We start from the raw sequence: 27,613 nt of genomic DNA, 5'->3' as shown, positions 1-27,613 counted from the left end.
CACCCGCCCGTGAAGCCCTGTGGGAGCCTGGTGGGCATGAGGCGAGGCCGGGTGGGCACCAGCTCCGTGCCCATCAAACATGTACTGCCCGCACAGGGCGGGGTGGGCATGGCTGCAGGGGGCTTGCCTCCTGGCTCATGCCCTGCTCTGTCCAGGGTGTAGGGCACCGGTGAGGGGAGGGTGCGGCTGCTCCTATCACCCTTTGAATTCCAAGTAGGAATTTTGCTATTTGGGTGGAAGGAAACAAAAGTCATGTAAACTCTTCTCCTCCTGTCTGCTCTCAGCCTAAAAGTTGCCAGCAGCCTGTGGCTAGCTGGATGGACTGGCGGACCTCCTCCGTGCATGTGTCCACATGCTGCAGTGCCAGAGCCAAAGGGCTTTGGCCCATGGAGCACAGGACCCAGCTGAGGCCGCTGAGCACCATCCTCACCGCTGGGCCTGTGCTGCGACCCTGCCCACCAGCCCTCTGAGCTCCCTGCAGTCACTCCTGGTCCCCAGCCCAGGGGAGACCTTCTCCAGAGATGCCATTGTTCAGAGCAAGGGGATGACAGAGAAAGAGCGGTTTTGGGTTGTTGTTTTTTTTTTAATCTCACAAAGGGTCATGAGACAATGTAGGTCGGTGACAGGGCAAGGCTGGGGACATTTTAGGAATAGCTGGTGTTTGCATCGGCAGGGGTGTAACACAGCACGCTCCACAGCCGGTTTTATTTTGGGAGGGTTAGAACGAGGGGAAAGTTACACCCTCTGAATTTAATTCCTGATTTATGTGTGTCAAGTTGGGTGTATGCTTTTTTCCCCTCTTTTTTTTTTTTATTCTTTCTTTTCCGTGTTTTTTTTTGATAAATTTTTACTTCTTTCTGGTCTCCGTCCTGTTTGATGAATTCATGGTGCCATCTGCTGGTTAGAGATGGAATTAGCACAGAGTCCTGGTCGGGGTTATCACTCTGCACTCTTATTTCAAAATAATATTCAATTACGTGGTTAAACAACAGCTTTAAACAAATACCTGGGATGATTTATTTTTTTTCAGTAGAAGAGCTCAGTACCTCTAAATCACCCTGACTACTTTGGAATATCTGCCTGTCCATGCAGGAGGCTGAATAAAAGCGGTGCTTTTGAAATCTTGCCCCCAGTGTACAGCACAGCCCCAAGGATTTCTCTTTCTCCCTGTGCTCAGAGCATTTGTATGCCTCTGCCACTGCTCTGCCCCTCAAAATAAGAAATAACTTTCAAAAACATGTTAAGCTTTTTGGAAAACTGGAAGATTATGGGTTTTTCTCCTTTAAAAAAAAACAGCAGTAACCAAAAAACCCTAGATCAAAATGTTATGTTTTGAGTTTGTTTGTGAAGCAGATTCTTTCCCCTTTTAGCTGGAATCAGCAATGTTATGCAATCTCATTGCATGGCCAAATCTGCAATTTAAAAAAAAAAACAAAAACAAACCACCAGTGAGAGGGGGAAAAAATGGATCTCAGCTGTCCTTACGGACAATATTTCTGAATTTCAGATTTTAAAAAGCTCAAAACGTTTTGATTAGAAAATAAATAGATATTTTGGTAAATATCTTGCTGGTTCTATTGATGGTATGTGAGCAGGGGTGAGCTTTGCTCCTGCAGATCGCTCCTCCAGCTTTAACTACTGTCTCATGCTATTATTGTCTCTTCCATGCTGACTACTGCTTCTCTCTCGAACTGTCTATTTCTCCTGAAGCTTCCTGCCCTTCAGGAGTCTGTTTCACATCCCCAGGCAGATGCACGGCATCATCAGCCTAAGAACCTGGCAGTCAACATGGAAAACAGGGTATGGGGCTAGAGTCAGAGACCCAGGACATCTTCATCCCCAGGTAACTCTTGACTTTTGAAGGACTCTATGAATGAGCAGGAGAAAATGCGTGGGGAAAAATACAAGCAGGTAGAAATATCTTTTAAAAGTATAAATGCTTCTCCAAATGTAAAATACCCAAGATGCTTAATTGAGATACTTTGGCTTTGCTACTGAAACATCTAGTTCCCTTTCCTTTAGAATAAAATGCAAAATGTATCCTAAACAGCAAACAATTTCCACATACACCTTTAAAGCACAGCTCCTTTTCTGTAAGCACAACAATTGCCATAATAGCTTGCTGATGTTCCTAAAGTTAATAGATTATTTTATCTATTTAAACTAGATAAGAGATAATAGTGTTCCATGTAGTAGTGCTTTAGGGAATACTGCGAATAGAGAGGTAATTGGGGAAGTCTGTAAGGGCGGGGGGGTGGCGTCACTGAAAAGGAGTCAAGGTAAGATTAGAAAAGCTGAGCTGCAGATCTTGGCAATACTTGATAAAGGTCAGAACTAGAGGCCACTGGATCACTTTCTTTTGAAATACTGAGTCAAAGAAAGTAAGGAGAGGGCAGAACTAGAGCAGTACCCATTATTTCTGACATCTAATTATTGTGTAGATATTGTTATTTGAATAAGATTAGCCAGCAGTAATGGCAAAGCAGTAGACCCTTCCCTTCCTTGTATATCTGACAGATTAGCCTGCCCACCAGCAGCGCAGTGCTTAGAGATGGGCACGACAGATGATGGACAGGTTAAGAAATAACTGGTGGTTTCCTCCTGTCCTTGTACAATTAGGTTCAGCTTTGCACAAGCTGTTAATGGCAGGTGGTGGGGAGCCAGCTACAAGTTAAGAACAGGCTCAAATTATGCTATAAATGGCCAGCCGGTATTTATATGAAGAAAGTTTGGAATTTGGAGGGTCATTATTTTTAATCCAGGTCAGACCTGTTAAATTAAAATCTTTCAGTAAAAACAATGCAAATGGGATATTTTTGGTTTATAATGTGCCTTTTTAATCCCACCCTAGGGATAAACACAAGGAATATCCTTGCTTTCTACCAAATGTAAGAGGGACAGGTTAGAATTACCTGCTGCTTCTCAGTTTAAACAGGGCTAATGACCTGGTTCAGCCTGCCCCGCTTTGAAGTCCAAGCTGATTTTAGCAAACATTTTATTCAAGCCATAAGCAGTTTGGTACAGCTGTACCGATGTAAGCAGGCTGTAAACTACTGTTGCAGGATACTTCAGGAAGGTCAGATTCACATGTGCAATAGCAGGCAGCGTATCCATTGGCACCCAAACCAGGTTGAGATGGGGATCGCTGTTTCCCAGCTTGTATAGGGCTTGGCACATCTGAACCACACACTCTGTTGTTTAGTAGTAATAATTTCCATTTGGTAGGTCCTGGGCACCACAGCCACGGAGCAGGACTTCCATGAGGGTGGGACTCGGGGCTGAGGCTGGGGGGAGGATAGGTCCTGTCTCCAGGAGCTGTAGCAGAGCATGACAGCAGATGAGTAGGGATATGAGAAAACAAAGAAATTATTGGGTAATATGGTAGCTAGTAGTTTTGTAACACAATTTTTTTATGGTTGTCATGCTATTTTGGTAGGATTTGTGGCAAAATCTTCTTATGAAGAGTGTGGAGGAGGAAAATGAAGCCATGCAGTGTGTGTCTTTGAGGATTCCTGTTAGAGAAGGAGAAAGTGTGAAGATGCCGATTTGAAAAAGTAACGTGAGAATAATGGAACCCGGATCCATAAAGTAAGTAGAAATTAAAAAGGTTATGGGGGGAATGAAGATACACATTAGAAGTAAAGAAAAGCAGGTTACGTTTGGTGTGAGAGAAACCACTGGCCTGATGAAAGTAAGAGACCCGTAATTTTTTAGGGCCTTATGTTTTTGGGTTTTTTCATTCTTCACAATGACAGTAGTGGCTACAAGAAAGAGACTTAACCAACAAACTAGTTACTCTAGTATCTGCTAGATAGTGTGATAGTTCTGTTAAATTTGAGCAAGGATCCTGTGAAAGGGAGACAAATTCAGCATCTACAATTATGGAGAGGTGACTTCAAGTCCTTCAGTCATGTCAGCAGTGTGCTCTCTGGAAAACAGCCCTGCCTCATCTGTATTGGAACAAATCCACTGAAAACACAGGGCACCCCGATGGTTAGTGAAAGCTGCTGCAGTGCAGAGCTGCACTAGCAATTTCCTTAGGGCATTAGCCTTCGGTTTTAAGTCAAGAAGCGGACCTCTGACAGACCCATGTTGTTGGAGTGTGCCTCCTTTTGTTTACAGGTCTCTGTTAAGATCACTCTTTCAATTCCCAGCTCATTCGTAGACATGCTGAAGTCTGAAATCCAGTAGTAACCTATAAGGTCAACAAATGCTTGTGCACGTACTACTGATGTTTTTCCTATGCAAACATTTGTAACTGCTGTGGTGCCAGTTTATTGGTTGACTTCTGAACTTGGTTGCTGTTAGTGCTCTGCAAGACTCCAGCCTCACAAGAGCAGCTGAGCGGAAGTAAGGCAGTGAAACACAAACTCAGACACGCTTGTTATGCTATATGCACCTTCAAACTGATCTTCACCTCTCATGGACCTGAAGTTTACAAGGCAAAAGAATAGTTAAAAGAGTTGGAACAAGTCGCAGGGGGGTAAGAAAACAGGCTCATTAAACTTTATGCCTGCATCTCAACTATAAACAGCATAGTGCAGTTTTTGTTAATGCTTTGAATTTTAATTACAAGCTGCCTTAACTAGTACTGATCTAATCTTATCTTTTTCCACCTGGTTTTAGAGAATAACTCTCAAGTTTAATTTACAAGCTGTGCAAGATTTTGAGGAATGCTTCAGTTGATGTTTATATGTAGGGTACAAGTTTGCTCACCATTTCAAGGAGAGGAAAGCTATTTTCATTCTGAAGCACATCAGGGATTTGATTTTACTATCCACAAAGCCATTAGCAACATATTAGTATATATGACTGCATTCAGTGTTTGCTGACAAGTCCACATGCCTCTGCGTAGAACATATTTTCTTCTGAATATGACATCTTTCTTAACCACCAAAGAGTGTAAATATTGGTCTTAGTGCTTGAGCGAGTCACATCTCAAACAAGTGAATCACGTATTTGAAGCACCATGCTATACTGTGGAATTACAGAATTTCTGTACAGAAAAAGCTGTGACAAATTTTTGTGTTGCATTGAACATGGCCATATCTATTTGTTCTGTTCAAGCAGACTGTATTCCAGAGGGTATTGCAATGCGCTTCAGAGTAAGTTCTTTTTCTTAAAGTTATTCTCATTGAAAATATTACAGCATCATGATTTAAAGCTTGAGCCAATTGAAGAACTTTTCATGCAAAGTTTTCTCAGAAAACACCAATTTTACTGAGATATACTCCTGCTTTGAAATTCTCTTTAATGTTTTAGTGTACGCTGCAGCCTGTTTCATTGACAGTCAGTTATTTGGGGAGTTAAAAGTACCTGCATGCAGACCTAGCACAAGCTGGGACCGTGCACGTCCTCTTTATTCTTGTGCCTTGTTAGTCTAGAAAATCCCTCCATCCCGAGGTGTTTTTCTTATGGATCTGGTTTCAGATAGGAGCGGTGGTAACAGCAGAGCAGCAGAAGTGCTGGGACGTTACAGAACAACACAGTGCAGTAAGTGCCAGAGATACTCACCAATGTAGAGCTCAGAGGGTTTCCAAAAAACGAGTTTATTGCTGCTGCATTGGTATAATCTGATTTACAGTGATTCCCAGCAGCTGCCAATCAAGTCTAAGATGTTTCTTTCACAGAAATTCTACATAACCAAAAGTTTGGAAGGAATATTTCAAGGAAAGCTGTAATTGCTTTGGAAATGATTCTCCTAGGTCAGGTCTAAAAACCTTTATGGTGAATCTTGTGTATTTTTAGCAGTAATTAAATGGAGATTGGTGGATTATTCAGGCTTGAATTTGACATAAACAGGTAGCAAAGTAGTTTTTGTTTATTTTTTACAGGGTAGATAAATATGGTCAAAACCAGGAACTGAATGAATAATGAAAATTAACGGTTTTAATATAAAAGATGCACACAGGGCATTTTTGTGCTCATATACATCTGTACCTGTAAGTAAAAATTGTGTAAGTTAGTAGGAGTTTGAGTACTTACGGAAATGCGTGAAGATTCTGCAGACTTTTTATCTTGGAGTAAACGGTTGTCTCAGTGTCACTTTTGTGGGTGACTCCAAAGGGTATTTAAGAAATTATATGGAAGAAAAATGGTTTTAAAAAAAGAGAAAAGTGCTGAATGTTAGTTTATTTACTCCAGAGCTGAATGGAAAAGCCATTAGGGAAAATATGCTGAACAGGTTTGGCAGGCAGCCTGTGCCACAAGAAACATTTCCCATAGCACATGCAGACAGAGCAGTTAAGTGTTAGTAGGAAACAATGCTGGATTTTTTTCCTTGAAACTGATATTAGTAGATACGTTTTTAAGAAGTGTTAATCTGATATAAGACACAATTGTTTCATTTATTAAACATTCTTCAACAGCTGGGAAACCGTGAGTAAGAGGTAAAATACATCCTCCGGATGCATAGGGAGCCAGTTTTATAAAGCAGGTTACAAAGTAGCTCCCGAGGTTATTGGAGAGTCACCGTGTATGGTCCTGGGATGGTAGCACAGCCGTGCCGGCGCGAGGCGGAGGGCAGCCCTGGGTGCCGAGAGGAGATGTGGATCAGAATTCACAGCAGGAGTGATTTCCAGCAGCTGCGGGGCTCTGGCAGCCTGTCCTTGCTGGTAGGTCTCACTTCTGCTCTCTGAGCTGCCATCACACTTCACCTTTACTTAATTTTAAGCACAGTATGAATTACCCCACTGCCAGCAATGGGATTGCTCATGTATTTGCACTATTTCCCACAAGTAAGTCTGAATGGGGAGAGGATTGCCACAAAATGCTAGATTTATTTTCCGAAGTGACACATGCATGGTTAAATTACATTTCTGTTAGATATCTGTCTTTACCTGTCCCTCTATTTTCTACAATAAATCAGTGCCACAGGATTGTAAAATAAATATTTACATGAAATATATGGAGGAGGTTATACAAATTAGGTTATATTGACGTTGCTGATCTGTTTTATATTTATATTTATTCTCTTTGGTTTGTTTCAAATGAACTGAATTATAAATATTGTGTTTCTTAAAGCAAGATGTATTTAATAGCAAGTATTGAGGTTATTTTTCTGGCATGACATTTCACGGATAGCTTGTTTTTAACCAAACTAGCACTTTTTGGAGCAAAGCTCTATTCAAAATTTCTGTATTTCAAAGGTGGTACATAAATTTGGTAGCATATTGGAGTCTGATGTACCTGTAAATAAATCAGGTATCTGGGGCAGGGGGGACTTTCAGGAATCGCCCTGGGTCAGGTAATTCAGTTGTGACATATCTTTCATAAAAGCCACGAGGAATCTGAAGAAGTTAATAAGCTTGCAAGTCATCAGATTTTCCGCATGCAGTCATGTCCTCTAAGTGCAATAGAGTGTATTAATAGTACTCCGATGTAACATTTTCCAAGTGTTTTGTAGTAATACTGGTTGGGTCATGTACTTCTAACAAACGTTAACATTCCTTGGGGAAGACTTAGGGTCTGAAGTGCCTTATACTACCATAACATGCGGAATAATCAAATCTGTGAAGGACAGGCCACTGTGAACCTGGCAGGAATATATGACACTTGTGTATTGTGTAACAGGCATTTGCTGTATTTCTGTGATGAACTGGAGGAAATTATTATGAAGGTATATGCATTGTATACATGAAGCAGAACATAAACTTTCAAGTTTCCTACTTAATCAACACATGACTGTGGTGGGTTCCTGGAATGGAAAAGAATTGGAATGCTGCTGTCACCCCCAAAATCTTTGCCCAGTATGCTTTCCTGCCCTTACGTTTGTTTTTAGTAGCACCTGGCTCCCTGTTCAGTTGCTGGACAGTTGGGTAATGTTCTTTGCCCCAGGGTATGGAGAAGGTGATGATGAGATGCCACACAGGTAGCGTTCCCATGGGTGAGTCTTTTGGTGAGGACATACGAGAGTAGGAACCTCACAGGTCTTTGGGGCTGGAGAAGAATTGTGTCTCGATAACATCTGATTAGCCTGCACACTGTTACTTGAGAGAAAAAAAAATCCATAGTTGAAAGGTGCAGCACTCTCTTATACAGCTTTAGTTAAGAGAAATTCCAGTTGAAGGTAATGTCTTCCCATTAAGGGGAACATAGAGGCAAGGTTCATTCTGCCTTTTTAAAAAGCTGTTACTATTTCGCAGTAGCTATGTCTCTAATTGATGACAGTATAACCTGCCTGTCAGTATAGCGAATAGCCAGTGCTACTGCAAACGTTGGAAGGTATTGCTTAGTAGCCTAAAAATAAGTTTATATTTCATCCCCAGACACAGTCTGAAGTCTCACCCTGCCTAGATATGTACCCAAAGTTCGACCCAGCCCCTTGCTGCAGGGATGCTCAATAAATCCTTACACAATGACGTCTTTCCCGCTTTGTCTGCAGTTAAGGGTGCTCCTGGGCCAGGCTGCGTGTGCAAGTATGTATCTGCAGGTTCCCACCTCCTGGGACTGTATGTCATGGCAGCCGTTGTCACCTGTCCTGTTACAGTTCCTGAGCTCTGCAACAGCGGGACATCTCATCCCATCTTATAGGGACACATTGCTCACAGTCCTTCACCTACAAAACTTTTTAACTCTGGGACTGAAATATTTCGTTCTGTAAAGAGCTCCACTTATACACTTACATCTTACATACAATCATTTACAAGAACAACTTCTGTTTTACAGATTAGATGAACTTCCAAGTGTATTTTAATATGGAAAAATTAATTGATGTAACTATACACAAGGAATGAAATCTGATTTCAGTTAATACCATAATCCGTGTAATAGATTAACATCTGGTTCTGACTTCCTAAATCTTGGCTTCCAGTCTCTTCAGAAATGAGTGGGAAAGTCAGTAGAAAGCCTCTACATAGAGCATAGTATTAATTCTTCTTGTCTGTTTCATTTTACTTTATTTAGATGTGGAAAATATTCTGTCTTACTGGCATGAGTTCAGAGATCTTACCTCATCACCTATGAATGGGAATCACATCACTACATCCTCATATATTATAATTCAAAGGAGAACACTGAGGGAAAACAGCCAGGGAGATTCGGCCCAGTCCATGTCATGAGTTGTATAAAACCGTTCTTGTACTTTCCACTGGTGTGACCTTTTCCACTGCTTGCTGTTTGAAGCACTTTAATCAATAGATTTAGAAATTACTGTGTAATACAACCCTTTTTTTTTTTTTTTTTTCCAGACAGCAAAAGCCTTGTTAACCCCCTCTTGTAAATCCGTGTAGAAGTTGGCCAATCTAGGAAACTCTGTTTGTTGTTTCAGTCATAATATCTCACACTGTGGGTATTTTGCAGTTGATTTTGATATGATCAGATATAGACTTTGAATCAGTTCTATTCATTTTGTTGATTACTGCTTTCTTCATAATTAGAAGAAACTGACATACGGAACAGTGCTAGTCACTGCTGCTATGTAGTTATCACTGGGTGGGGAGGATAGTAATTACTTCTTACAGTTTGGCTTCCAATGATGTGAAGAAAATCCCTCTCTCTGAAGTGGTGCCATGGTCAGGTAACCACTGTTTCCAAGGGAGGAGCATGGCTGGAGGGATGAAAACTTTCATGGGAGCTCTCCAGGTGTTTCCTAAGACCCTGATTTCAGAGAGTCTCATAGAAAGAAAAAAAAAAGAATGTACACAGGCATGAATGCTGTCTATATGCAGCTCTCCATTTCTTAAATTTGTGTTGTGATATGTGAAATGTTGCCATTTTTTTGGCAACTGCATTGGTACATATTAGGTAGTAGGATGTAGGGCATGGCAAGGGCTGGGGGCTCCCTAGGGTCTGGGGATACTTCCCAGGAGATGGCAGGGCATTTGTAATCATCTGTGGTGGTTAACTGCTGCTAATACAGAGTAACTATTTTTACTTTTTCTTCAAATGCATTTAAAATCATTTTGAATTTGAAATTAAATCTCCTTGCTTCTGTTATTTCTTTTTCTTTTGCATGGAACGATTATTTGCTGTTATCCCGAATATGTGAATGTCACATATGAGATACTTTGTGCACTTGTGAATTCAGCAGGCATTTTCTTGGCACCTCAGTATTCCATTGATGCAGCTGGTAGTTTACACTCTTCATTTAAAAAACACAGTATCTTGTCAAATTACATGAAATCTGACTTGACCTTTACCTCTGTACAGCTAAAAGTGGCAGTATAGCTACCCTTTCCCTGCCCAGAAGCAGGAACGAATGTAGAAGAGAGCAAATGCACAGAGTGCTCAGAGCTCTCAGATTTATATTTCTGAAGATGAAAGAGCTAATCGTAACAATTTATTTCCTTTTTCATGAGCGGTAGCTTTTCGTTCTGCCCACAGCTCAAGAAACTAGTCACATTCAGAAAGCTGGAGTAGTTAAGGCCCAGTTTTTATCTCAGGTCTGCAGGTGACAGCGAGGGTACGGGCAGGTGATTGCCACACGCGCAGTGCAGTGTCACTGTGTGGGAGGTGGCACAGCTGCAGTGTCCCATCCAGGCAGTGCTCGTCCAAGCTGCTGGTGGCTTCTGCTGGTCCCCCACCATGCACTCAGGTTTTTATCAAGGAGGGTGTATTCATGGGATGATGTATTTTAAAGAAGATTTAAATAAGAGATGTGTTTGTGGCTGTTAGGAGCAGAAGAGTAGAGAGTAGCCTTGAGAGGAGGGCAGAGGCTTTGCAAGAGAAGAGGTTGATGACAGAAGACAGATTTTGGCAAGAATGAAGGAAAGGGGGAATGCCATGAGAAGAAGCAGGGCAATGCAGGAAGGCCAAGCTTTAGTTTACGTAATGTGGGTTGCTGGCTTCCTGAGCAGTTGCTTTTCCAGTTTGCTACCCACCAGGCTGTGGCAGTTCTGCTCTTGCTGTACAGGGGTGTGTGTGGTTACCCCATACAGCTGGCCGTGGAAACCTCACTGGGTTAGTTCTGCAACTGAACTTGCGACGCTTCAGTGCATTTAGAAGTGATAACTGGTGGAAAGGGTGCTGTGGTGGCTCAGAAGGGCAAGGGGAGCAGTCATGAACACTGCAGCGAGTCCTTGTGAGAGATTAGTGTCCAGCTTGGTGACTGTTTAAGTTCACAGAAAAGATGTGCTTCACAGTTGAGCACCACGGTGGGACCACAGCCGTGACCCAAACTGAAGGCGCGTGCGCCCAGGCAGCGAGGCGATCCTGACGGCCCTGGGCCACGTGGGAGGGTGCCTGCGCTGGCTGGGGTGCATAGCCTGGGACGGGAGTTCCTTCGTCCCCTCGGTAAATCAAAGCCTATCACAACCTGATTCGAAGCGCTCCCAAATAAATGAGCCTTTCAGCTGATGTCAGTAGGATTTCTAGTCTCTTTCCGGTTCCTCAGCATCCTTGTGTCCCCAGAGAATATAATCAGGCACAGGAGACTGTGACAATCGGGGTTTGGAGATTATGTAGCATCCAGGCACAGCCTTGAGGAGTCATGTTTGCTGACATTAAGGTGACTACAGCTTTACGGTCATTTTACACATGACAGCATATCAGCTGTATAAACATTGCTGGAACAGGAGATTGCCTATGACTAGCTGCTGTGAAATTGAAATCATTTGTCTGTGTCTACACGGACCGAAAATCATGACTATTGTTTGCTAGTCATTGCAATTTTTCAAGCTTCTTTTCTAATTCAGTGTAATTTTGTAGTGGAGACAAAGCATTAAAGTGGGTTCATGATGCAGGTGTGTGCCGAGCCCCCCGTTTCATCAGTGCCTCCCATCAGATTTAATGAGCCTCGCCCTGAAAGCACCAGATCATATTCTATTTTCTAAACTTCAGTAGAATTTATTCCAAGGGAAATCTGTGCCATTTCAGAGGGAAGTATTACTCAAGGTCACTCAGGGTAAACAAAGTGAGCTCTAACTGACATGATTTCTGTGAACAAGCTGTGGGTTAAGGTACCATTTGGCTTAACTGGTGTAGAGTTTGAGCCCATGGATTCCTGTGCTTTCAGTGTAACTGTGTAGATAACGATGGACATGTTAGTCCATGCCTTGAACCAAAGCAGTTTTGTAGATAATGGTTACTCCTGTTCTTGCTTTTCAGATGTAACAAAGCTATACAAAGTTTGTGGTGTGGTTAAACAACAGGACAATACTTTGAGTTGGCTTTTGAATGTAATTCTGTACACATCAGCTATGTTTTGCTTTAAATTAGCATAAAAGAAGCAAAAATATGTTGACCTATTGTTTTCGACCAAAAGCTACGGAGCTCCTATATGTTCCATGACCTGACCGCTCCATGTGTCACAAGAAAAACAGAAATAATTCAAGTTTTTGTGATACCCTTGTTTCACGTGCCTTGAAGTACAATGAAGATTGGGGTAAACAGACTTTATGCAACACCACATCTTAGTACAGAACATTTTATAAGAGAAAAGGAGTCAAGATTCCCACTGAAAAGCTGCTGGTGTCAAATAATCATTTATTCTGCTGTTGCTGGCTTGCCCTCATCTGAATGACAGGGGCTTTGCTACCAACAGGAAACAGTATTTCAACAAATGCTTGTGAAATCCTGTATAATTCTTGTCACATCAAAAGCCTGTGTGGAACTCTGATTTTCGCTTTAGTGTTCTTCTCACACATACAGAGACAATAAATGAGGAAATATTTATGCTTATCATTAAAGGGCTACTTCTTACAAACATCCTTCCTCAGCACATCAATGGATCTTAAACTGCGTGTCTGAAGTTTGGGTGAACTTCAGGGTTGATGTCACATATTGTGCTCAAAAGCTTTTTCATCATGCTCTCCATGTTCTTGTGGTAGCTGCTAGAGAGGTTTCGGATGGTTTCTGTTGTTTGCTCTTCTATTTTAGTGGAGAGGTTACCTTGGGAGCCCATTACCTGAAAAGCAGAAGTCCTCTGAGCAAAATAAAGGGTTACGTATGACTATGTTTACTGTGCTTTTCTTCATCATCTAGCATAAACATAATGCAAACATGCCACTTCATCCTAATATTAAGGATATGATCTAGGTTGAACTGTACATGTGAAAACAGGATTAAAGGGAACTCTTGCATCTGCTCATTAGCAATGGGAACCTCCCCATGTAATGAAAGTTTCCCAGCTCACTGTGGGAACTACATTGTGCACATTTTGTCTTTTATATCGCTCATTTTAATTTGTTTTCTATTTTAATGACTAGTCAACTAAGTTCTATCACCAGTGTGCTTCGTTTGGCCTCACTGAGAATGAATGTGAGCGTGGCTAAGGAGCAAAACATGGGAAAGGCTTCCTGACAATGCATAATTACAGTTTCAGAGTACTTGAAATGTCTTCAGCAGTTAGTGATGTATAACCCTCAATAGGCCTCAGACAAGGTCTTTTAATGTTACATTTTCTTATCTGGCGAAATACCAGACAGCTTCTGGCACACTTAATATCAGGACATTCGCTTAGAATTTAATTAACTCTGGACTCGCTGAACATTTTAGCAAGGTTATGTTATAAACAGATGCACGCGTTCCAAATCCTGTGACTTTGCTTCCTCCTCCCCCACTGCCCCAACATCCCGTGAATTCTTCCCTTATGGAAAAGTCCTTCAGATACCAGCAGAGAAATTGGTTTCCAGCTAAAAAATTCCATGGGGGAGAGCAGAAGACATTTCTGCATGCTGACAGAGTAAGAAAGGAATAAGTAACATACTCTTCTTGTTCCTGCCATGGTTATCTGGGGTAGACTAGCAGCTGAAATGAACCTGTGATGTTCATGGGATACCTAGACATGACCAGAAACAAGGAGGCAGTCGTTTGCTTTATTTTCCATGAGATTTCAGCCCAACTGAGTTCTTAAAAGAAGGAAAAGCAACTGATTTAAGACCTTTTGCAGAAATCACCTTTGCAATTCTATTTATCAGTACCTGGCAACATAGTAGGAAGTTTTTCCATAATCCAGATGTAAAACACTTTTCTATTTGGAAGAAATACAGGATGTAGATGTCATTGTAAATATTGGGAAAAGATTATAGTTTTCTGTGGTAACTATTTTTAGCCGGCATTTTATTGTAGCTTTTAGACAAGTTGTAAGGGTCTCATGTGGATGTGGGAAAGATTGTACAGCTTAGATCAGATTTATGAAGCTGTTTTTTTCCACTGGGGAAAATAAATTTCTAGAGATCCCAGATGGTTGCATATTATCCAGCTACCAAATACTTTTGAAAAACCTCAAGAAAAGTATCATAATTTTAAGAAGAGCCTCTGCAGACTGGGAACCTGCTTTCTCAGTTCATGCTAATAGTGTAACTTGAGATACTTGATTCTTACTCTTCTGTGTAGTCCGTGTGTGTCCCCCCCTCCCCCTTTTTCTGCTTCTGAATTTGAAGACCTTTTTCTTGTCGGAATGCAGACAATGCTCTGCTTAGTCTGTGGCTTCTGCTGACTTTGAAGATCTGTCCCGTATTTTCCCATACTGGTTTTATGCTAGGGTCATTCCAAAGTTGCTAAAAAGTTACATTGACTTGGAAGCCACAAAATTCGGAACTAGGCTGTGCATCTCCACAGTTCAGTGATCTCAGACCCTGCATATAAACACCATAAGCAGCAACAAAATTGGTTTGAGATCTGTGCTTAAATTTTGTATAGTCTGAATAAAAATAATCTTGCATATTGTCACTCTAACCTCAAATTAATTGTTATTTTCTGTTGCTGCTGTTGCTCATTCTGAACTGATATGGAACATCTCATAGTATGAGAAAATTTATCCCAATTTGCATACAGCAACACAAAGAGGAGGAATCACATTAAATGAGACTGTGACAAAGAATTAAAAATACTTCTGTCCAAATACCTGAGCCAATAAACTGAACTGGGCATGAGGCTTCCCTCTGCACTGGTTTAGCTGGAACTCCTGCCTGCCTTCCAGGCACAGGTTAGTAAAGATGGCATTTCTCTGGGTAGATAAATGCTCCACATAATGGGGTCAGAGAATGTGAAGGAGGACTGCAATGACCTTGTACAACGTGCTGCCATTCGAGGAGCAGTATGTGCTCTGTCATGCTTGTGTGAAATGTTCAGTTGGCAAAGAGTGGCATTTCCATTCAGCTTTAATTTTGTTTGTGACAAAAAAAATTGAGTTCACACAAAAGCAACATCTTTTCTCTTCTGCTATTTAAGATCTACAACCAGAAGTCTGGCTTGAATGAAAAGATGAACAAATTTTAGAGGTGTTTTTTGCTTTATTTTAGTAAAAGTCTGAAATTGTGCATGTGAGACAATTACACCTGGCCTGGCTGTGTGACAGTGTGTCTGGGGGCTGGCAGTGTATGTTAAGAGACTTTGGGTGTATATCTGTTCCTAAGGCTTGATCTCTGCTGGGAAATGTTTCATGTGAAGTGTGACTGAAATGACAGGTTTGTAAAGCAGTTTTTATTTGACCTCTTTGGCTTTTTTGGTAATGGCTTTTGCACATGTAGTTTCCTTGCCTTTGCACAAAACAAGAACAAGAATGTAAGAGGAAGATCACCAAGTAAAAAGAGAACTGTTTATGAACCTTCATGAATATAGTAAAGAGAACTGCAAGATGACATAAGTGTATAAAATGCACTTTAATTCAGATATGAAAATATCAGCCAGGCCACTTTTACTATGAAAATGTAGTGAAAAACTCCAAAGTTTTGGTGATTTCAGTTCATCAAAGATGTAGTCTTATGTGCAGTCAAAAAAGTCAGCTAAGATGGAACAGAAACAGAAAGAAAGATTTTAAATCTTTGCTTTTACGGAAACATCCATCTTACTGAAACCTCCAGTTTCAAGACAGGAGTGAGGTCTGTCTGGAGTTAAAGAAAAAGGACCCAAAGGTATTTTGCCTTAAGGGAGATACATCTTCAAAGGACAAGCATGAACCAAGTACAGAAGCTGGAGAATTTTGGTGCTGAAAGTCCACAATACCTTCTACAAATGCATTCAAAACTTGTGAAGAAGTCAAAATGAAACATACACACATCATAGGTGATAGTTCTGTGTTTAATTGGTATGATCGTGTGTGTTTGCAGAAGTCTCCAGGTGACACTGTTTGAAGCAATTTGTTTTACCATTGAGCAGACTGACATTATAAAAGAGTGTTTCTTACTTACATTTGTTTGCTTGTTCCGAAATTCCTTCTCTCTCTGTAACCGGTAGTGGTCTATCTCGGCTATGGCTTCTTCTTTGGCCTGCTTCAGCCTTTTCCCCTTTCCTGATGGGGGAAGACACAGGGATTTACTTCACACTCGTCACTGTATCCCAAAAGATGAATCTCTCTACGTCAGATTCACAGATGGAGTGACGGACTCCACTCATAAGAGAGAAGCAGCAATATGTTTATTGGTATGAAACAGCAATTTAACAAAGCGTCATAGTAAATATGACCATTGTTTAATAAGATTTGATGGCAAGGTACATGTGATTATTTACTGCACAGAGGACAGGGTCAGACAAATCTGTCAGGGAGACCCTCCTGTTGAGTGCTGAGGTTCAGAAAGGACCCTTTGTGCCCTGAACTCCTTCTCAGAGGGGAGATTAGGTGCGGCTGCATCCAGACATAGTCTATTACTTGGACAACAGTTTATGTCTATAGGGTTATATGTGCACAATCAATTCTTTATACCACTTAGCTAAGATTCCAAAGTTTAGCATGCTATTAATCAGTTACTGAGAACCTGTTGCAGCAAGGAATCTCTCAGCTTTGCCACAATCAAAAGTATTTCATGTGGCATAATAAAACAGACAAAGCTTTGAGAAAAGTCAACAGCCTCTCGGTTTGCACAAGAACGGTCAGAAGAGCTGACATGATTTATGTAGGGTACTTTTGGATTGAAAGCCAGTCACACAAGTATCTACCTTCTGAGACCAACTCCCTGTGTGAAAGCACACATCAAATGAAAAGCTTGTTGGTTTGCTAACAGAAGTCTTTGCAACTACACATTATCTCATAACACAAATGCCATTTTTTTAAATTACAGCTTAGTGTTTAAATAAATATCTTTCCTTTTTCAGCAATAGTAGCAGCCAGATAACAGATTTTAGTTGTCACTGATGGGAAAAGATGTTATTCTGTAAGATTTGCTGTACTGATGGGTTGCCAGCATCCCTTCATCCCACACCAACTGGATTCTGCTTAGACCTGGCATATTTCCAAAGTACTACAAAATAAGTCTTAACCACTACCAAACTGAGTTGCAACTTCAGGCTTTGTCCTTTTCTCACACCCCCCACTCCCCCACCCCCCTCAACATTTGCTAAATGCAGAGGTGAGTGATTAAGAGAAAAAGGAGGTCACTGGTATTCTCTAGTAATGCATAGAAAATATAGAAAACATTTATTTTTCTTTTCTTTTTAAACAGGAGGGTGATATGTAAGGTGGCATTTTAGACTGTGGTGGAAACCAGAGCCTTTCACCTGAAAAAGTTTGTTTACATAATTGTGTTCACTATGAATCGTTACTTTTGTCTCAAGTAAAATGCTGAGGGTTTGTTAAATCAAGCCCATCTGTGTCATTGCAGGACTGGGCATAAGGTAGTTCCTGGGTCTAGTAGGGATGGAGTAAAAGGTTTGATGAGAATGTGATGCTTAATTTTTACGTGAAGCAGGTGTTGAATGTGTCATAACCACCCCATGGCGATGTATCTCAGTCTACTTGTTTTGTATCAAGTCGGTAGAGCTGCATGGATCTCTGCAGGACACTGCTATACTAGTTGGTGAGGTAAAAATCTTTTTCTAACTGATGGGGCTGTAGACCTCTTGCATTGAAAGTTGATATATTTGAGACACCTGGGTTGATGCTGATTTTTTGGGGTCTCTTTCCTGCTGTACAGCTAGAATTTTAGGGGTTGGAGGAGATAATACTCCCTTTTCTTAATGGGAGAAAAGCTATTGCTTAGTTGCTTAAATTAGGATATCACAAGAACAAGAGAAATGGAGACTAGGCAACTGAAAAAGGTGTCTTGATCTGATGTGCGAAACATCTATTTATTTACTTATCATAACCACGTACTTAACATTATTGAACAATATGAATACTTTTGTAAGGGCGTAAGCTAAGCAATCCAGGAGGTTCCTGGAATGTGTTGATGATAACTTCCTTCTCCAAGTGATAGAGGAGCCAGTGAGAAGTGCTGTGCTGGACCTTGTGCTCACCAGCAAGGAGGGGCTGGTGGGGAATGTGAAGCTCAAGGGCAGCCTTGGCTGCAGTGACCATGAAATGGTGGAGTTCAAGATCCTTAGGGCAGCGATCAGGGTGCACAGCAAGCTCACTACCCTGGACTTCAGGAGAGCAGACTTTGGCCTCTTCAGGGGTCTGCTTGGTAGAGTACCATGGCATAAAGACCTGAAGGGAAGAAAGGCCCAAGAAAGGCGGTTAACATTTGAGGCTCACCTCCCCCAAGCTCAGGATTGATGCATCCCAACAAAGAGGAAGTCAGGCAAAAGTGCCGGGAGGCCTGCATGGATGAACAAGGAGCTCCTGGACAAACAAGGAAACCTGCAGAAGGTGAAAGCCAGAACAGGCAGCCTGGGGGAACACAGAGAAATTGTCTGAGCAGCCAGGGATCAGATTAGGAAAGCTAAAGCCGTGATAGATCTGTCCAGGGACATCAGGGGCAACAAGAAAAGCTTCTACAGGTATGTTAGTGGTAGAAAGAAGATGTGGGCCTTCTCTGGAAGGAAGTGGGAGACCTGGTTACCGAGGATATGGAGAAGGCTGAGGTACCCAATGAATTTTTTGCCTTGGTCTTCACCAGTAAGTACTCTAGCCACACTGTGCAAGTTACAGAAGGCAAAGGCAGGGACTGGGAGAATGAAGAACCACCTGCTGTAAGAGATCAGGTTCATGAACATCAAAGGAATCTGAAGGTGCACAGGTCCATGGGACCTGATGAGATGCATCTGTAGGTCCAGAGAACTGGTGTGTGGAGTGGCTAAGCCACTATTCATCATATTTCAGAAGTCGTGGCAGTCCAGGAAGTACCCACAGACTGGAAAAAGGGAAATATAACCCCCATTTTTAAAAAGGGAAAAAAGGAGGTTCTGGGGAACTACAGCTGGTCAGTCTCACCTTGGTGCCTGGCAAGATAGTGGAGCAGATCTTCCTGGAAACTATCCTAAGGCACATGGAAAATAAGGAGGTGATTGGTGACAGCCAACATGGCTTCACTAAGGGAAAATCATGCCTAACAAATCTGGTGGCCTTCTACAATGGTGTTGGTGGATAATGGAAGAGTGACAGACATCATCTACCTAGACTTCTGCAAAGCATTCGACACTGTCCTGCATAACATCCTTGTCTCTAAACTGGAAAAACATGGATTTGATGGGTATACCACTCAGTGGATAAGTAATCGGCTGGATGGTTGCACTCAAAGAGTTGTGGTCGATAGCTTGGTGTCCAAGTGAAGACGAGTGACGAGTCCTCAGGGGTCAGTATTGCGATGGCACTATTTAACATTTTTGTTGGTAGCAAGGATGGTGGAATTGAGTGCACCCTCAGTGAGTTTTCTGATGACATGAAACTATGTGGTGTGGTTGGCATGCTGGAGGGAAGGGATGCCATCCAGAGGGACCTTGACAGATGGGCCTGTGTGAACCTCATGAAGTTCAGCAAGGTCAAGTGCAAGGTCCTGCACATGGGTCAGGGCAATCCTAAGCATGAATACAGGCTGGGCAGACAATGGATTGAAAGCAGCCCTGAGGAGAAACACTTGGGGATGCTGGTGAACAAGAAGCTCAACATGACCCACAAATGTATGCTTGCAGCCCAGAAAGCCAAGCAAATCCTGGGCTGCATCAAAAAAGTATGGCCAGTAGGCCAAGGGAGGTGACTCTTCCCCTCTATTCTGTTCTTGTGAGACCCCACCTGGAGTACTGGTCATCCAGCTCTGGGGCTCCCAACATAAGAGGGATACGGACCTGTTGGAGTGTGTCCAGAGGAGAGCCACAAAGATGGTCAGAGGGCTGGGGCACCTCTGCTACAGAGGCAGACTGAGAGATTTTGGGTTGTTCAGTCTGGAGAAGGCTCTGGGAAGACCTTGTAGCAGCCTTCCAGTACTTAAAGGGGGCCTGCGAGAAAGCTGCAGAGGGACTTTTTGCAAGGGCATGTAGTGATAGGACAAGGGGGAATGGCTTTAAACTGCAAGAGGCAGATTTAGATAAGATATTAGGAAGAAATTATTCACTATGAGGATGGTGAGACACTGGAATAGGTTGCCCAGAGTAGTGGGTGCCCCATCCCTGGAAGTGTTCAGGGCCAGGCTGGATGGGGCTTTGAGCCTGGTCTAGTGGAAGGTGTCCCTGCCCACAGCAGAGGGGTTGGAACTAGATGATCTTTAAGGTCCCTTCCCACCCAAACCATTCTATGATATTTTTTTGGTTTTTAAATCTTTCAGTTCAAGCACAACAGCTGAAAACTACTTTTCCTGAAGTCCTAAGGAACATTCTCCAACTGGGCTAGAAAGGCGAGCATTAGTATTTCTGATTTATTTTCTCCAGGCTGCTACGTTGAATTGATTACACCTGTGCTGGGCTTCTGAAGCCTTATCGGGTGTGACATGTAGCAATCTGCTTCCACTGAGCGTGGCACCATGAGGAAGCTGAATCCTGGGAGGAAGACTGTTGATTTTGATACATCTGAGATTGAACAAAAGCCTGGGTAAAATGCCTGATCCAGCAGTATAGTATCTGCCCATTTGACAGTTCCTTCTGAAGTCGTTATCTGCAGATGGCTGAGTAGAAGCAGAGAGGGGCCTGAAGTGTGTAGGCTTCCTTTTGAAGTCTTGATCCCTGGACTGTTTGATTTTGTGGGTGTGCTTATTGTGGGACCTGGGGTGCGTGGTTGTATAAAGGCTTTTCTCGCAGGAAGGAGCAGACTGGTGAGGAACCAGATAGCTTCACTGCCTCTCAGTTCGTCAGTGCAGTGCTCTCTTGTGTAGTTAATCATATTTCTGAGTCCTTACGCCAGCGAGACACTGTACGTATGTACATAAAGGGGCAGCGAGGCACTTTAAAACCTAGCATGTACTTTCCTAGAGTTTGTGTGTGTTTGATAAGGGCTGATTCTCTCAACTTCTGCCACTCACCGTATGAACTCTTGGGACCAGTTTACAGATTTATGTAAGATCCTGACATTGGTCTGGACAGCAAAATTTGGAACAAGGTTTAGGCCTGTATTTTGAAGTTTCCCTTATTCTCCTCTCCAGATTTGGAGCCGATCAGCTTTTTATAGAGTTTTTTTTTCCCTCTAGGAGCAGAGCTGGGGGTGATTCTCTGGAGCTGGAAATCGGGAGGAGTGACTACGATGAAGCTCTGCCAATTTCACCAGCTGAGGAACTGGATCTCTATAGCAAATTAAATTACTTCAAAATCAGTGGGATTTTAATTTTGAATTCCATCTGGGGGGCCATCTGTAGTAAATATGTTGCATATTTGGCTACCAGATAGATAAATCCATTTAAAATGCACAAAATGGAAAGAGATTTACTGTAAAACAACAGTTCATTTGCCTCTGACAATGTAGCTAGTGAACCAAAAAAGTGTGTATATATATATGTACATGTCAGCTCTTGACAGTGCACTGGAGTAAGCACAATACATAGGGTGTCACTGTAGGGTGACTGCCATTTCATTTTTCCATGATGCCTTTAGGATTGGCACAGCAGGAACCTGCTGCTTCCTATTTAATTAAGTGGAAAAGCTGTAAGTAAATTACTGCTAGTTCAACAACGTTGTGGACAGAATCGGCAACTGCCAACATATGTGGTAGTGCATATGCTGCACCTGATTAAGTTAAGCAGAAACTAGAGCTTAACCTGCTGTTTCACTAGAGAGAAACCAAAATTAATTAGTCAGTCTGTTATTAACCACTTGTCTGCTACCTTAGTTGTGCAATACAGGATTGCCTTTTCAAAGTCTCACTGATTCTCTGCAGAGCACAGCCGAGCTGAAATCAAACCTTACACACTGCAGGGTGGAAAAGCATTGAAATTCAGCCAAGATTATGCAAAAAAAGGGCAAGAAATACAGGGTGATGGGCAAACCAACCGGTCCCTGTGACATTTCCTCTAGGATCATAAAAGTGAGGTACAGAAAGCTCCAAGTTTGAAGAGGCTTTTGCCCCAAAGGGCATGCGATGTGGTCCAGGTTTGCTGCTGCTCCTTTGTCCCTCCTTCCCGTCCTTGAAGATGGGGAGCAGCAACGCAGCTGTGCTATGCCTGGTTTCCTTGACCACTGTTGTCCATGATTACTGTAGCTGGCAGCCTATACATTTCTAGGCATCATGTTAAATTGGTGAAATCTTAACTAACTTTGTGTTTGTATTAGCCCTGTATTAGATTTTCTTACCTAATATAGGGAGGCATAATTAGTATGGGGAAAGGCTGTATTCTTCTGTCTAGGTAATTCTGTGATGCTAATGAAATACCTACCTAGCTCTGGTTAGATCCAGAAGAACTGGTGAGATTTTTTAGGTTGTTGGGGTTTTTTAGATCTTGCAAGAAAATGTAGGAAACAAAAATGTTGCATTCTAATTTGATTAAACATGATGGTATCTTACTTTCCCAAAAATGCCATGCTAAAATTTGCTTTCTGTTTTCAAACATATCATCTAGGCTTCTAGCTGAATTTCTTCATAGAAATCATGTCATAGGAAGAAGTTGCCAAAACTTATTAATATTTTCTTTAAATAGGACCATTTCAGTTGTCTTCAAAAGCATTAAACTGTCTGCAAAATGGCATTTAGGGATGCTCATTTTGTGAAAACTATTTTGCACTTTTAATAAAATAGAATAGAAGCAGCTGATCAGTATATATAGCTTTTTCGGTAGATAAAATATGTCCTGGGTATTATCCAACAGAATGCCATGTATATAATTTTGTTTACAATACCTTATTTTGATTAAGTTTTTTTTTAATCTGACTTCCCAAAATCTTTCAGCTGAGTTTTCATTTTATTAGGCACTAGAAATTCAAGCCAAGATATAAAAATCTACAGGAAAACAAATTTTGCTAAACCCAGTGTCCATGACACATTTGTTTCCCTTGTTTTACCCAGAAGGATTTTCAGGAATTGATGTCTTGGCTCTGACAATGCTCAGTTATTTCGGGGATCCAAATTATGCTTCAAGCAAAACTGATAGATAAAGCAGTGCTGTGGGTAAAAGGCCAAAGTTTTGCAGATTGTTATTGGTTTCTGTTTAATCAATTTAATAGTTTCAGCCTTGCATATGTGTGCATTTACCAACAAACTATTAATAATTTTCAGGTATAAATGATATCAGCCAATGTACAGCAGAACTTTAGCACTATATTTTTGCTTTGTTTCGTGTCTATAACTGTAATTTCATTTATTATCTAATTTTTCAGTTATCCAAAGTGGATTTTGCATTACAAACAGCTGCACATATGTCAGCAAAACTTAGGCCTGTTATCTGTTTATATACAATATTATGTGTGTTCATGCTGTATTTTGATCTGATGATGAGTATCAACTGTAAACACCGAAGGGTTTGCATAGGGGTAGTTTTGCTATTGGCACTTCCTTGAAAATTACTTCCCCTGGTTGTGTCCCATGAACATTCTACCATTCGTTCTTCTCATGTTGAAGTGTAGAGTAGTGGGACTCCCTCGTGCAGTGTCTGTTTGAGGTGACAAAGGAGGTCATAGGTGCAGGTTAGCAGGGACGGGACTGCGTCTGTACTTGCTGGGCAGGTTGGTTGCTTTCACTGGCAGCCCAGGCCCGCGGAGCGCCAGGCCCTGAGCAGAAGCTGCCGATCTGAGCTGGTACCAGGTGGATCTGGGCTGGCGTTTTCTGGGGTGAAGCAGCATGTCCTTGCCTTGTTTGCCAGATTGTGTGTCACAGGTTAACCGATTGAACTGGATATATTGGTTGCATTTCATGTATTTCGTTTTATCTTAATTTTTATGCTCAGACTATGCAATCCTTTATGCTGATCTAACTGCAGAATCACTCTGGGGGGAAGAGACTGTTGAAGTAATTCTGACTTGGCATAACTAGATTTAGCACTAGAAGAAACCCTTTTGTCCTTGTCCCACTGTATTTAAGTTATGCTGGTATAGTTAAGCATCTAAGGTGGCATAGTGACATTGCTATGAAAAATACTAAGGGCAACAGAAATTTTATTTTATTTTGTAGCTTTGCTGCAAGCCTCTTGTAATGCTGCATATAATAATCATAGAATGGTTTGGGTTGGAAGAGACCTTAAAGACCATCTAGTTCTAACCCCCCTGCCATGGGGAGTTATGTCTTTGTCCAATGATTGTTCTGTAATGATTACTGAATAACTGTTCTGTTAGATTGGCTGTAATGCTTCCTTTAGCACAAAGTCCAGGGTGGAGTAGTCCTTAGGAAAACCCAAATCAGAAACCTGACCTTGCTTGTGTGATTCATGAGCTCTAAAATTCACAAAAGCTTTGCTATTTGCACCCTCGTAAAAACTGCTGGCAGTATTTAACACAAACAAAAAGATCCACCAAAGTCTTTAGGCTGTAGATGAATTTGCCACTTCATTAGTAAGTTAAACTTTTTGCCCTTGATCTGGTGTACCTAGGAATAAAATCTCTTAGAAATTCTTGAGGTTTTTCATGGGATCACACAGAGCTACTGGGGCTGGAAGGAGCCTCCGGGATCTGGGATCTGCTCCAACCCCTTGTGCGCAGCTGGTTCGGCAAAGGCAGCTTGACTAGGGCCATATCCAGTGGGTTTCTAACATCTCTGAGGATGGAGACTCCACAGTCTTTCTGGGCAGCCTGTTCCTGGGTTTGACATCCCTCACAGATATAGAGCTGTTTTCTTATGCTTAAATTTGTGCTGTTGCCTCTTGCCCTTTCAGTAGATGCCATTGAAAAGAGTCTGGCTCTGTCTTCTCTGCTCCTGCCCCTCCTCCCCCCCTCGATTTTAGTGTATGAGAAATTTTTATTTTCCTTAATTTTTATAAAGGCAAAAAAAAATGTTTAGCTCTCAAAGAGAGAAGAAAATCACTGATGAAATATTTTTATTGAGTATTTTTACTGATCACCAAATTCTTCATGGATGTTTTTCTGTAGCTGCTAAGTAACTTCTACCAGTGTACTAGTATTGAAGTAAGCATAGGCAGTGGTTTAATTCAAGTTTCTGACTCAGAGGGGTCTGGAAGATAGTTTACTTGTAAGAAGCCCAGTGCTTATCACAAGCACTCTGTTTAAGGCTGGGTCGATGACAGGGGAGTGTTATTTGCAGAGTAGAGTTAAATACACCTGTAGCTATGTCTGGATTTTGCAAGACGTTCATCTTCAGTCATTACTTTTGTGTTATAATGATACTTTTCATTTTTGGAGTTTCTTAATTTACAAAACCTCTTTTTAACTGGCTGTTTTTGAAAAAGCAAAGATGATTTTTCTGGTTTTAAAACCAAACCCAAATGAAATGAAAACAAAGCAAAAAAAGAAACTCAAACCCCAAATTAAAGGGTAATCAACATCAAGCTGTCATAGCTTAAGGCCTGATTCTGCAGCCTGTGTTCACACTCCCTCGCTGGGGGCTGTGCCTTTCCAGGTTACACACGTTCTCGCTTTGGGGAACAGTGTGGTTCCTCTGCCCTACCTGAGAAGGGAAGAACCATCCCACTCAGAGCACCTCGTTTGGCTATATAAAGGTTGAATCACTTAATTACTCCTTGCTTTTTTGCTGGGACCAGCAACCCTCAGACACCGTCTTTTTGTGAGCCTTCTCTTTTATGAAGGTGGGAGATTTTTTTTTTTCTTCTTCTTCCCCTCCCCCCCCCCCCCCCCCCCCCGTTGCTCCTGCAAGGCTTTGGGGCACAGGCAGCAGCCAGGTCCTCAGGGAAGCGATACTTGCTTTCTACTTATTTTATGTCTCCTGCTGTACGAATTAACAAGTCACGCTAATAATTAATGGACACACAGTAATGCTGATTTTTGTGTAGAAGGAATATAGAAACTACACAAATAATTTTTGTTTAGCTCCTATATCTCTCTGGAAAACAAAATACATTCCTTTATCAGCCTCTTGCTCCACATGACACTGTTTTCATGCATTTGAGTCCTGCTGGACTACATTGTTTCCTGCTGCTGGTTTCTGAATCAAGGTAACTCCATGAAACAGCATTAATGTTTCAGTGCTAATGTAGGTCAGTGCCTCATATGTAGTTGGTACCTACATTCGGGAGAATAAGGTCACCATATTTTGCATTAAATCACTGGGAGATGAATGCAGAAAATGATAAAGGAAGGACTCTACCAGGAGAATTATTTCTTTGATTTAAATTAATCTAGCAGATGCCTTCATTTCTATATTTGTTATTATTAATTTTTGCTTATATATGACTAGAATAAAAATACTTGAAATTATTATTATTATTATTGGATATCTACACATGCTTTACGCTGGGCATTTAGGCATTCAGTAAATGACATTTATTTTAAATTGAACATTAATCACTTGGTGATTACTTGTGCTATGTAATAAGACTTGTATCAATGACCTACTACAGTACTGACAGTGCTTGTGATTATACCATGACTTTGATTACTGTCATTGTGCTGAATTCTCCCTTTATTTTCGTATAACTTTTTTGAAGCCCAGCTGAGATTAGAAAGCAAGTTACTAGATTTTGTAAGTAAAGAGGAGCACTGAAAAATTTATACAAGACCTATAAAGAGAAATAGAGAGTTTGGACCCTGGTCCTCCAGAGCTGGCAGCCATTGGTGTGTAGGCTTCTAGTTTAAATAGCTAAGGAAGGCTGTAATGACATTATTGGCATTGAGATAAAGCAAGAATAAATGTAGCTGACAGGATGAATATAACAAAGAAAACCTTGTTTAACGTAATAAGGCATGTGTGCGTGCACACAGAATTTTAAGCAAACTGAATGTTCAGGTTTGGTTAAATGCCTGGTTGCAGTCAAGGCACAGCAGTAATGCAAGTGAGAAGAAAGAACAGGAGCAGCACAGCTGTGATGTATACAGATGGAATAATGTTGTTTTTCTGTGAGCCACTGTAATTCTGAAGACCTTACAGTTGAAAGCTACAATAAAAGCAGTCCAGCTACTTACTTTTTTTGGCTTCCTCCAGTTTGTCCTTGGCACGTTTTTCTGCCTGCAAAAGCTGCTGGATTCCCTGAGACTGGCTGGTCATGCTGATTGCTGAGGCTGGTGAACTTCTGCAGGGACTGGAGCTTTATACAGCCGGCAGGCTCTTCCTTGTGCTTTTTGTTCTGTTGTTACAACAGATTTCCAGATTGCACCAAACCAGCCGGCTCTGCCTGGATTGCTGCTGGTCGAAAAGGCCTGCTAGTGCAATCACAAAAACACTGTAGTGCGGTTGAAAGGAATGTTGTCCCCTCCTCAGGGTCACAGAAGATCTGAAGTGCCTGATCAACAATTGGGAAGAGAAGAATACTCCAAGTGGCTTGTAGTTAAATGAGGATTTTTTTTTTAAGCTTTTATTGCTGAAGCAAAATATAGTTAATCTTGCCAGAAGAACTGGGGAAAAAAATATGTTTCTTGGAATAAAAATCACTTCCCTGAGTGTGAAGAATCAGATTTGGTCAACAACTAGTTTTGGCTGAACACAGTGAACTGGTTGTAGGCTTCTGTTTGGTGTTACTGCTTAACATTATTCATTAGAGTTTTT

The 27,613-nt window shown here is 41.6% G+C and overlaps 1 protein-coding gene across 1 annotated transcript; it reads right to left on the bottom strand.

Moving 5' to 3' along the window:
- Positions 1 to 12,635: 12,635 nt before the first annotated feature.
- On the bottom strand, positions 12,636 to 27,374 carry ATP6V1G3 (ATPase H+ transporting V1 subunit G3). The gene is made up of 3 exons (XM_040610894.1): positions 27,034 to 27,374; positions 16,071 to 16,171; positions 12,636 to 12,844 (listed from the first exon to the last, which is right to left on the bottom strand). Exons 1-3 carry the CDS (start codon positions 27,113 to 27,115, stop codon positions 12,671 to 12,673), a joined length of 357 nt encoding a protein of 118 aa, XP_040466828.1. The 5' UTR covers positions 27,116 to 27,374; the 3' UTR covers positions 12,636 to 12,670.
- Positions 27,375 to 27,613: the final 239 nt, after the last annotated feature.

Source organism: Falco naumanni, chromosome 11, assembly GCF_017639655.2.
Source record: "Falco naumanni isolate bFalNau1 chromosome 11, bFalNau1.pat, whole genome shotgun sequence".
NCBI lineage: Eukaryota > Metazoa > Chordata > Aves > Falconiformes > Falconidae > Falco > Falco naumanni.
The sequence above is the reverse complement of the archived record's forward strand: the minus strand, read 5'-3'. Positions and strand labels throughout refer to the sequence as shown.